The following is a 12,500-nucleotide window of genomic DNA, read 5'->3' on the forward strand; positions in this document are numbered from 1 at the left end:
GGAGGGTATTTTACAGCTGGTTGGAGGGTATTTTACAGCTGGTTGGAGGGTATTTTACAGCTGGTTGGAGGGTATTTTACAGCGCTTTGCACAAACTGTATGCTACACTTTGCAAGTTGGGTGGCCTGGACAACATCTGATTGGTTGAATCAAGGAATACATTCAAAAAGTTTAGACCAGAAAACAGCAGCATCTTAGACCCTGGACCACTATTGATCACCTCTTACTTTGAAGAGATAAATCAGGTTATTAATCACCACTTACTTTGAAGAGATAAATCAGGTTATTGATCACCTAGATGTTTAATAAAGATAATAACAGCAACATAATTACCTTGACGTTGAAGCGATAGCGGTCTTTGGAGAGGTTGCGGTTCTTGACGGTGAGAACGCCAGTGGAACGTTCCATGGAGAAGTGTTCGAGGTTCCGGTCAGCCAGGGTGTACACCAGGGCAGAGGTCACAGAGAGGTCAGCAGGGGTCACGTCGGGGTCGGGCGTCAGGTCTGGGTCAAAGGCCGTGACCCTCAGGGCCTCGACTCCGGGGTAGGTGGGGAGGAGGAGGACTGTTTCATAGGAATCTTGGGAGAACTTAGGAGGAGAGTCATTGATGTTGACCACCTGGTGGAGGAGAAAGAAAAATAAACAGTATTTAAATTACCTTTGATAATTACACTAAACATTATTTAACTTTTTATGGCTGCAGGGGCAGTATTGAGTAGCTTGGATGAAAAGGTGCCCATTGTAAACAGCCAGCTCCTCAGTCTCAGTTGCTAATATATGCATATTATTATTAGTATTGGATAGAAAACACTCTAAAGTTTCCAAAACTGTCAAAATATTGTCTGTAACAGAGCTGATATTGCAGGCGAAACCCAGAGGAAAGTCAAAACAGGAAGTGGCTTCTATTTTGAAAACTCCATGTTCCATAGCCTCCCTTTGCTGGATTTAAAGGGATATGAACCAGATTCCTTTTCCTATCGCTTCCTCAAGGTGTCAACAGTCTTCAGACATAGTTTCAGGCTTTTATTTAGAAAAATTTGCCAGAACGATAACATCGCGTCAAGTGGTCACATGAGTTTTGCTCGCGCAACAGAGTTTGGATAGGTATTGCCTTTCCCTCTCCTACTGTGAAAGACATTTGCGGCTGATATATTATCGATTATATATTTAAAAACAACCTTAGGATTGATTATAAAAAACGTTTTGACATGTTTCTGTGGACATTATGGAAACTATTTGGAATTTCCGTCTGCGTTGTTGTGACTGCTCTTTCCTGTGGATTTCTGAACATAACAAACAGAGGTATATTTTGGATATAAAAATAATCTTTATGAAAAAAAGGAACATTTGTTGTGTAACTGGGAGTCTCGTGAGTGAAAACATCCGAAGATCATCAAAGGTAAACGATTAATTTGATTGCTTTTCTGATTTTCGTGACCGAGCTACCTGATGCTAAGTGTACTTTATGTTTTGTCATGCGATCGATAAACTTACACAAACACTTGGATTGCTTTCGCTGTAAAGCATAATTTCAAAATCTGAGACGACAGGTGGATTAACAAAAGACTAAGCTGTGTTTCCTCTATTGCACTTGTGAATTCATGAATATAAATATTTATAGTAATATAATTTGAATGTAGCGCTATGCTATTCAGCGGTTGTTGATGACACTTATCCCGATATCGGGATTGCAGCCATAACAAGTTAAAAGATATTTAACATGACATATAATTACAGTTCAAGGTTCTTTACTTGTATATTTACGTATTATAGTATTTATAAATAAAATAACAAAAAATGTTTGGTTTTCAAGCAGTGTTGAAGGCTACAGTCTGGGATCTGAGAATATGTTCAACGGTAATTTCAAATCTTTGATATATATATATATATACCCATTGATTGTTGTTTTTCGAATCTCAGACTGTGGCTTTAAGGTAAATTAGTTACGGTTAGAGATACATACAGGATGTAAAGTGAAGACGAAGAAGACGAAGAAGATGTATCACCTTGATATGGACCTGAGCTGGGTTGTCTGCTGTTCTCTGGGGTCTCCCACTGTCCCTCACATGGACCCGGAAGGAGAAGGCAGAGAACGTCTCGTAGTCCAAAGTAGAGATGGTTCTACATTAGAATCAGGATAAGAACATATGAGAAGTAGTCCATAATATCTCTTTACATTGTAATACAATGATATTAAGCACACACCAACGCAGACACAGACATAAACAGACACACACAAAATAAAAATAAAGAACAAAAAAGGTGTTTAATTTAACTTCACTATTAGAGGTAGAGGGTAGAGGGCAGCATAGAGGTAGAGGGTAGAGGGCAGCATAGAGGTAGAGGTCTTCTTAGAGGTAGAGGGTAGAGGGCAGCATAGAGGTAGAGGTCTTCTTAGAGGTAGAGGGTAGAGGGCAGCATAGAGGTAGAGGTCTTCTTAGAGGTAGAGGGTAGAGGGCAGCATAGAGGTAGAGGGTAGAGGGCAGCATAGAGGTAGAGGTCTTCTTAGAGGTAGAGGGTAGAGGGCAGCATAGAGGTAGAGGGTAGAGGGCAGCATAGAGGTAGAGGTCTTCTTAGAGGTAGAGGGTAGAGGGCAGCATAGAGGTAGAGGTCTTCTTAGAGGTAGAGGGTAGAGGGCAGCATAGAGGTAGAGGTCTTCTTAGAGGTAGAGGGTAGAGGGCAGCATAGAGGTAGAGGTCTTCTTAGAGGTAGAGGGTAGAGGGCAGCATAGAGGTAGAGGTCTTCTTAGAGGTAGAGGGTAGAGGGCAGCATAGAGGTAGAGGTCTTCTTAGAGGTAGAGGGTAGAGGGCAGCATAGAGGTAGAGGTCTTCTTAGAGGTAGAGGGTAGAGGGCAGCATAGAGGTAGAGGTCTTCTTAGAGGTAGAGGGTAGAGGGCAGCATAGAGGTAGAGGTCTTCTTAGAGGTAGAGGGTAGAGGGCAGCATAGAGGTAGAGGTCTTCTTAGAGGTAGAGGGTAGAGGGCAGCATAGAGGTAGAGGTCTTCTTAGAGGTAGAGGGTAGAGGGCAGCATAGAGGTAGAGGTCTTCTTAGAGGTAGAGGGTAGAGGGCAGCATAGAGGTAGAGGTCTTCTTAGAGGTAGAGGGTAGAGGGCAGCATAGAGGTAGAGGTCTTCTTAGAGGTAGAGGGTAGAGGGCAGCATAGAGGTAGAGGTCTTCTTAGAGGTAGAGGGTAGAGGGCAGCATAGAGGTAGAGGGTAGAGGGCAGCATTTGGAATTTTGGATGAAAAGCATACCCAAGATAAACTGCCTTGTGAGTGCAACCATATGTAAATCATCAAAGGTAAGTGATTAATTTTATCGCTATTTCTGACTTGTGTAACTCCTCTACTTGGCTGGTGACCGTTTTTTAATGATTTGTCTGCTGGGCGCTGTTCTCGGATAATCGCATGGCATGCTTTCGCCGTAAAGCCTTTTTGAAATCTGACGCTAGCGTTCCACACGCCCTAGTGAGGTTAATTCCTTAAACACTTTACTTTTGTGAGTAATAAAAATATATTGAAGCCAGTCGCTAAAGAAATTGGATTGGTCCCTGAATTGACCATATCTCTGGGTGATACGGGGGAAAACATATACTACACCACCAAACAACAAACCCACCTGATGGACCCGGTCCCAGAGTCCACGGTGAAGAAGGATCTAGCGGTCTCATCTATGATGTTGAACACCAGCAGGGCGTTCAGGTTACGGTCACGGTCCGAAGCCTGTATGACCAGAGGATTACCGTCCTCCGCCAGGACCACACTGTTGACCGGTGCAGCCTCGCTGATAACACCTACGTACCTGGAGTACACACACACACACACACAGACACGCACGCACACACACACACACACGTACACGCACACGCACACACACACACAAACACAAACACAAACACACGTACATGCACACGCACACACAGTCAGAAGCCTGTCCCATATAAATACTATATACAATAGAGGGTTACCATCACTGTCCCAATAGAGGGTTACCATACCTGTCCCAATAGAGGGTTACCATCCCTGTCCCAATAGAGGGTTACCATCCCTGTCCCAATAGAGGGTTACCATCCCTGTCCCAATAGAGGGTTACCATCCCTGTCCCAATAGAGGGTTACCATACCTGTCCCAATAGAGGGTTACCATCGCTGTCCCAATAGAGGGTTACCAGCCCTGTCCCAATAGAGGGTTACCATCCCTGTCCCAATAGAGGGTTACCATCCCTGTCCCAATAGAGGGTTACCATCCCTGTCCCAATAGAGGGTTACCATCCCTGTCCCAATAGAGTGTTACCCTCCCTGTCCCAATAGAGGGTTACCATACCTGTCCCAATAGAGGGTTACCATACCTGTCCCAATAGAGTGTTACCATACCTGTCCCAATAGAGGGTTACCATCCCAATAGAGTGTTACCATCCCTGTCCCAATAGAGAGTTACCCTCCCTGTCCCAATAGAGGGTTACCATCCCTGTCCCAATAGAGTGTTACCATCCCTGTCCCAATAGAGGGTTACCCTCCCTGTCCCAATAGAGGGTTACCATACCTGTCCCAATAGAGGGTTACCATCCCAATAGAGTGTTACCATCCCTGTCCCAATAGAGGGTTACCCTCCCTGTCCCAATAGAGGGTTACAAGCCCTGTCCCAATAGAGTGTTACCCTCCCTGTCCCAATAGAGTGTTACCATCCCTGTCCCAATAGAGGGTTACCCTCCCTGTCCCAATAGAGGGTTACCCTCCCTGTCCCAATAGAGGGTTACCATCCCTGTCCCAATAGAGGGTTACCATACCTGTCCCAATAGAGTGTTACCATCCCTGTCCCAAAAGAGGGTTACCCTCCCTGTCCCAATAGAGTGTTACCCTCCCTGTCCCAATAGAGGGTTACCCTCCCTGTCCCAATAGAGGGTTACCATACCTGTCCCAATAGAGGGTTACCATCCCAATAGAGTGTTACCATCCCTGTCCCAATAGAGGGTTACCCGCCCTGTCCCAATAGAGGGTTACCCCGCCTTGTCCCAATAGAGGTTTACCCGCCCTGTCCCAATAGAGAGTTACAATCCCTGTCCCAATAGAGTGTTACCATCCCTGTCCCAATAGAGTGTTACCATCCCTGTCCCAATAGAGTGTTACCATCCCTGTCCCAATAGAGTGTTACCATCCCTGTCCCAATAGAGTGTTACCATCCCTGTCCCAATAGAGGGTTACCATCCCAATAGAGGGTTACCATCCCTGTCCCAATAGAGTGTTACCATCCCTGTCCCAATAGAGTGTTACCATCCCTGTCCCAATAGAGGGTTACCATCACTGTCCCAATAGAGGGTTACCCTCCTTGTCCCAATAGAGGGTTACCCCCCCGTCCCAATAGAGTGTTACCATCCCTGTCCCAATAGAGTGTTACCATCCATGTCCCAATAGAGTGTTACCATCCCTGTCCCAATAGAGGGTTACCATCACTGTCCCAATAGAGGGTTACCCTCCCTGTCCCAATAGAGGGTTACCATCCCTGTCCCAATAGAGGGTTACCTGCCCTGTCCCAATAGAGGGTTACCCACCTTGTCCCAATAGAGGGTTACCCCCCTGTCCCAATAGAGGGTTACCCCGCCTTGTCCCAATAGAGGTTTACCCGCCCTGTCCCAATAGAGAGTTACAATCCCTGTCCCAATAGAGTGTTACCATCCCTGTCCCAATAGAGTGTTACCATCCCTGTCCCAATAGAGTGTTACCATCCCTGTCCCAATAGAGTGTTACCATCCCTGTCCCAATAGAGTGTTACCATCCCTGTCCCAATAGAGGGTTACCATCCCAATAGAGGGTTACCATCCCTGTCCCAATAGAGTGTTACCATCCCTGTCCCAATAGAGTGTTACCATCCCTGTCCCAATAGAGGGTTACCATCACTGTCCCAATAGAGGGTTACCCTCCTTGTCCCAATAGAGGGTTACCCCCCCGTCCCAATAGAGTGTTACCATCCCTGTCCCAATAGAGTGTTACCATCCATGTCCCAATAGAGTGTTACCATCCCTGTCCCAATAGAGGGTTACCATCACTGTCCCAATAGAGGGTTACCCTCCCTGTCCCAATAGAGGGTTACCATCCCTGTCCCAATAGAGGGTTACCTGCCCTGTCCCAATAGAGGGTTACCCACCTTGTCCCAATAGAGGGTTACCCCCCTGTCCCAATAGAGTGTTACCATCCCTGTCCCAATAGAGGGTTACCATCCCTGTCCCAATAGAGGGTTACCATCCCTGTCCCAATAGAGGGTTATTAACCCTGTCCCAATAGAGGGTTACCATCCCTGTCCCAATAGAGGGTTACCATCTCTGTCCCAATAGAGTGTTACCCTCCCTGTCCCAATAGAGGGTTACCATACCTGTCCCAATAGAGGGTTACCATCCCTGTCCCAATAGAGGGTTACCATCCCTGTCCCAATAGAGGGTTACCATCCCTGTCCCAATAGAGTGTTACCATCCATGTCCCAATAGAGTGTTACCATCCCTGTCCCAATAGAGGGTTACCATCACTGTCCCAATAGAGGGTTACCCTCCCTGTCCCAATAGAGGGTTACCCGCCCTGTCCCAATAGAGGGTTACCCTCCTTGTCCCAATAGAGGGTTACCCCCCTGTCCCAATAGAGTGTTACCATCCCTGTCCCAATAGAGGGTTACCATCCCTGTCCCAATAGAGGCTTACCATCCCTGTCCCAATAGAGGGTTATTAACCCTGTCCCAATAGAGGGTTACCATCCCTGTCCCAATAGAGGGTTACCATCTCTGTCCCAATAGAGTGTTACCCTCCCTGTCCCAATAGAGGGTTACCATACCTGTCCCAATAGAGGGTTACCATCCCTGTCCCAATAGAGGGTTACCATCCCTGTCCCAATAGAGGGTTACCATCCCTGTCCCAATAGAGTGTTACCATCCATGTCCCAATAGAGTGTTACCATCCCTGTCCCAATAGAGGGTTACCATCACTGTCCCAATAGAGGGTTACCCTCCCTGTCCCAATAGAGGGTTACCATCCCTGTCCCAATAGAGGGTTACCCGCCCTGTCCCAATAGAGGGTTACCCTCCTTGTCCCAATAGAGGGTTACCCCCCTGTCCCAATAGAGTGTTACCATCCCTGTCCCAATAGAGGGTTACCATCCCTGTCCCAATAGAGGCTTACCATCCCTGTCCCAATAGAGGGTTATTAACCCTGTCCCAATAGAGGGTTACCATCCCTGTCCCAATAGAGGGTTACCATCTCTGTCCCAATAGAGGGTTACCAGCCCTGTCCCAATAGAGGGTTACCATCCCTGTCCCAATAGAGGGTTACCATCCCTGTCCCAATAGAGGGTTATTAACCCTGTCCCAATAGAGGGTTACTAACCCAATAGAGGGTTACCATCCATACTTGTAAATGAATATGGCAAAGCTGCCCCCTCTCCCCTTTGCTTTTACACATGTTTATAAAATCACTTTACTTTCAGGTCAAAAGTTAAATATGTTGACTTACCTGAGCTGTTGGAACACAGGTGGACAGTCGTTCTGGTCTCCCACCTGGACACTGACTGTAGCACTGGTCTCCACTCCAGCCATGCTCAATGCACGCACCACTAGAGAGTAGGAACCTGTACGCTATATAAACACACACCACTAGAGAGTAACAACCTGTACACTATATAAACACACAACACTAGAATAACAACCTGTACACTTTATAAACACACACCACTAGAGAGTAGGAAGCTGTACACTATATATACACACACCACTAGAGTAACAAAATGTACACTATATAAACACACACCACTAGAGAGTAGGAACCTGTACACTATATAAACACACACCACTAGAGAGTAACAACCTGTACACTATATAAACACACACCACTAGAGAGTAACAACCTGTACACTATATAAACACACACCACTAGAGAGTAACAACCTGTACACTATATAAACACACACCCCTAGAGAGTAACAACCTGTACACTATATAACACACACCACTAGAGTAACAACCTGTACACTATATAAACACACACCACTAGAGAGTAGGAACCTGTACACTATATAAACACACACCACTAGAGTAACAACCTGTACACTATATAAACACACACCACTAGAATAACAACCTGTACACTATATAAACACACACCACTAGAATAACAACCTGTACACTATATAAACACACACCACTAGAATAACAACCTGTGCGCTATATAAACACACACCACTAGAGAGTAACAACCTGTACACTATATAAACACACACCACTAGAATAACAACCTGTACACTATATAAACACACACCACTAGAATAACAACCTGTACGCTATATAAACACACACCACCAGAGATTAACAACCTGTGCACTATATAAACACACACCCCTAGAGAGTAACAACCTGTACACTATATAAACACCCCCCCCCCCCTAGAGAGTAACAACCTGTACACTATATAAACACACACCACTAGAATAACAACCTGTACACTACATAAACACACACCACTAGAGAGTAACAACCTGTACACTATATAAACACACACCCCTAGAGAGTAACAACCTGTACGCTATATAAACACACACCACTGGAGAGTAGGAACCTGTACACTATATAAACACACACCACTAGAGTAACAACCTGTACACTATATAAACACACACCACTAGTATAACAACCTGTACACTATATAAACACACACCACTAGAATAACAACCTGTACACTATATAAAAACACACCACTAGAATAACAACCTGTGCGCTATATAAACACACACCACTAGAGTAACAACCTGTACACTATATAAACATACACCACTAGATTAACAACCTGTACACTATATAAACACACACCACTAGAATAACAACCTGTACGCTATATAAACACACACCACTAGAGAGTAACAACCTGTACACTATATAAACACACACCCCTAGAGAGTAACAACCTGTACACTATATAAACACACACCACTAGAGAGTAACAACCTGTACACTATATAAACACACACCACTAGAGAGTAACAACCTGTACACTATATAAACACACACCACTAGAGAGTAACAACCTGTACACTATATAAACACACACCACTAGAGAGTAACAACCTGTACACTATATAAACACACACCACTAGAGTAACAACCTGTACACTACATAAACACACACCACTAGAGTAACAACCTGTACACTATATAAACACACACCACTAGAGTAACAACCTGTACACTATATAAACACACACCACTAGAGAGTAACAACCTGTACACTATATAAACACACACCCCTAGAGAGTAACAACCTGTACACTATATAAACACACACCACTAGAGTAACAACCTGTACACTATATAAACACACACCACTAGAATAACAACCTGTACGCTATATAAACACACACCACTAGAATAACAACCTGTACGCTATATAAACACATATACGCACATACAGTATACAAAACATAGTGGACAATGACACACACACGCACGCGCACGCACGCACGCACACACACACACACACACACACACCTCGAAGTCGAGTGCCTTGCGGGTGGTGATGACTCCAGTGTGACGGTTGATGGCGAAATGGCGTTCGTGGTTACCGGCGGTGATGTCATAAACCAGCGCAGAGCGACTCAGGGCGGACACCATTGTGACGTACCTTCCTGTGGCAGAGTTCTCCATCACCTACAACACGTCATACTGTCACGTTCACAGTCACAGTCAAGTTTGTTTGTCAATTCTATCCATCCAACCAACCATCCCTCCCTCCCTCCCTCCCTCCCTCCCTCCCTCCCTCCCTCCCTCCCTCCCTCCCTCCCTCCCTCCCTCCCTCCCTCCCTCCCTCCCTCCCTCCCTCCCTCCCTCCCTCCCTCCCTCCCTCCCTCCCTCCCTCCCTCCCTCCCTGTACCTCTGCCTGGTATTCTCTCTGGCTGAACTTGGGCTGGGAGGAGTCAGAGAGAGTGAGGGAAACACGTGCCGTAGCAGTGGCGGTGAGGGGGGGGCGTGCCGCTGTCAGTGACGCGCACGGTGATGATGTAATATCCTACGGACGAGAGGTCCAGGTCTCTCGCTACGGAGATAACACCAGTGGCAGCATCGATAGCAAACACTGCTCCCGTGTTACCTAGTGGAGACGAGACAGAGAGAGACACACACAGAGACAAATAATCACTAAAACAATTCAGAAATACACTATGGAAAAAGAAGGAACAGTACGTCAAAAATCAGCTCAATGTAATTCAAGAATCCATAGAGTCTAATTAGCGTGTTTGGGATAGGGGACAGTATTTTCACGTCTGGATGAAAAGCGTGCGCAAAGTAAACTACCTGTTACTCAGGCCCAGAAGGAAACACTCTAAAGTTTCCAAAACTATTAAAATAACGTCTGTGATTATAACAGAACTTATTTGGAAGGCGAAACCCAGAGGACAAACCATCCAGGAATTTTTTCTATGGGAAACTAGAATTCTGTGGCACTTGGTTGCAGTTCCTATTGCTTCCACTAGATGTCATCAGTCTTTATAAATTGGTTGATGTTTTTCTTTAGAGAAATGAAGAAGTACAGCTGTTCAGAATGAGGGTCCTGCCTAGTGTACTCTTTTGTTTGAGGCGCGCGACCTGAAGATCGCTCCACTTTCATTTTATCCGCTATTGAACGCAGTTTATCCCATTTTAAATTTGATCGATTATTTACGTTTTAAAATATCTAAAGTTGGATTAGGAAAGTTGTTTGAAATGTCAAAGGTCAAAGTTTACAGGTAACTAGATATTTTGTTGTCATGTTGGGCGAGAGGGGGGCGAGTTGGCACTGGTGTTTTTCTGAATCAAACGCGCCAAATAAATTGACATTTTGGAGATATAACGAAGGAATTAATCGAACAAAATGACCATTTGTGATGATTATGGTACATTTTGGAGTGCCAACAAAAGAAGACCTTCAAAGGTAAGGCATGAATTGTATCGTTATTTCTGAGTTTTTGTCATGTCTTGTCATATTATGTCTTGTTCCTGTTCTTTCTCTTCACTCTGTCTCCCTCTGCTGGTCGTATTAGGCTACCTTCTCTTTCTCTCCTCCTCCAGCTGTTCCTCATCTCCTCTAACTACCTCGTTCACCCTTTTCCCACCTGTTCCCTTTTTCCCTCTGATTAGGTCTCTATTTCTCTCTCTGTTCCTGCTTCTTTCCTTGTCAGATTCTCGTTTGAGTTTCTCATGCCAGAACCAAACTATCGTCTTGTTTGCTTCACCCTTGTCCCATCCTGTTGGAATCTGCCTGTTCTTCTGATGCTACGTGTGATCAGGTACCTCTGTCCGCTACGACCCGCGCCTACCCAGAGAGACCAGCAGTCTGTCGCCGCAACCCAGCTATTCTCCTCTGCTGCTAAGAAGGGGACTCTTTAGTAAATATCAGAAGGACTTTCTGTTTCATTTGTCGCCCTCTCTGAGGGTTGTCTATTTTGCCATTTTCTACATCTGAAGAGGATCTATGTCTTCCCTGTGTTTTTACATTAAAGGACTCTGTTTTTGTTAAATCGCTTTTGGGTCCTCACTCAAGTGCACAACAGTTTTGTGGAGGGTTGAAATATGAATGTCATGTGTTTGTTTGGTGGGGTGCTATCCTCAGATAATCGCATGGTTTGCTTTCGCCGTAAAGCCTTTTTTTAAATCTGACACGACGGCTGAAGAAGAAACAGCAAAAACACTTGTTTGTAATAGAAAAGCAAATTGTTTGTCCATAAAACAACATCAGATTGATCAGAAATATGTTTATGTTTATGGAATATCTACATAGGCGTACAGAGGCCCATTATCTGCAACCATCTCTCCTGTGTTCCAATGGCACTTTGTGTTCGCAAATCCAAGTTTATCATTTTAAAGGGCTACTTGATCATTAGAAAACCCATTTGCAATTATGTTAGCACAGCTGAAAATTGTTGTCCTGATTAAAGAGACAATATAACTGGCCTTTAGGCTAGTTGAGTATCTGGAGCTCCAGCATTTGTGGGTTAGATTACAGGCTCAAAGTGGCCAGAAACACAGACTTTCTTCTGAAACTCATCAGTCTATTCTTGTTCTGAGAAATGAAGGATATTCCATGCAAGAAATTGCCAAGAAACTGAAGATCTCATACAATGCTGTGTACTACTCCCTTCACAGAACAGTGCAAACTGGCTCTAACCAGAATAGAAACGTCAACAGTGAAGAGACGACTCCAGGATGCTGGCCTTCTAGGCAGAGTTCCTCTGTCCAGTGGTTGTGTTCTTTTGCCCATCTTAATATTTTCTTTTTGTTTACTGGCCAGTCTGAGATATGGCTTTTTCTTTGCAGCTCTGCCTTGAAAGCCAGCATCCCGGAGTCGCCTCTTCACTGTTGACTTCAACAGCAACCTTGGGAAAGTCCTCTGCATTATCATCAACAGCAGACTCATACATTTCCTCAGTGGAAAACAATGTACCGAACAAATGTCCAGACAGTACGACAGACCACGTATTCACCCTGCGCTAATTGACAAACAAACC

The 12,500-nt window shown here is 45.0% G+C and overlaps 1 protein-coding gene across 1 annotated transcript in view; it reads right to left on the minus strand.

Annotated features, from left to right (window-relative positions):
* Positions 1–12,500, minus strand: part of fat3b (FAT atypical cadherin 3b) — a 333,323-nt gene that overhangs the window by 124,445 nt on the left and 196,378 nt on the right. Inside the window, 7 exon segments of the mRNA XM_031809102.1 lie at positions 334–618; positions 2,007–2,121; positions 3,617–3,799; positions 7,487–7,608; positions 9,511–9,669; positions 9,893–9,985; positions 9,987–10,108. Of these exon segments, the coding sequence (XP_031664962.1) occupies positions 334–618; positions 2,007–2,121; positions 3,617–3,799; positions 7,487–7,608; positions 9,511–9,669; positions 9,893–9,985; positions 9,987–10,108 (1,079 nt within the window).

This window comes from Oncorhynchus kisutch, linkage group LG29 (genome assembly GCF_002021735.2).
Source record: "Oncorhynchus kisutch isolate 150728-3 linkage group LG29, Okis_V2, whole genome shotgun sequence".
Lineage (NCBI taxonomy): Eukaryota > Metazoa > Chordata > Actinopteri > Salmoniformes > Salmonidae > Oncorhynchus > Oncorhynchus kisutch.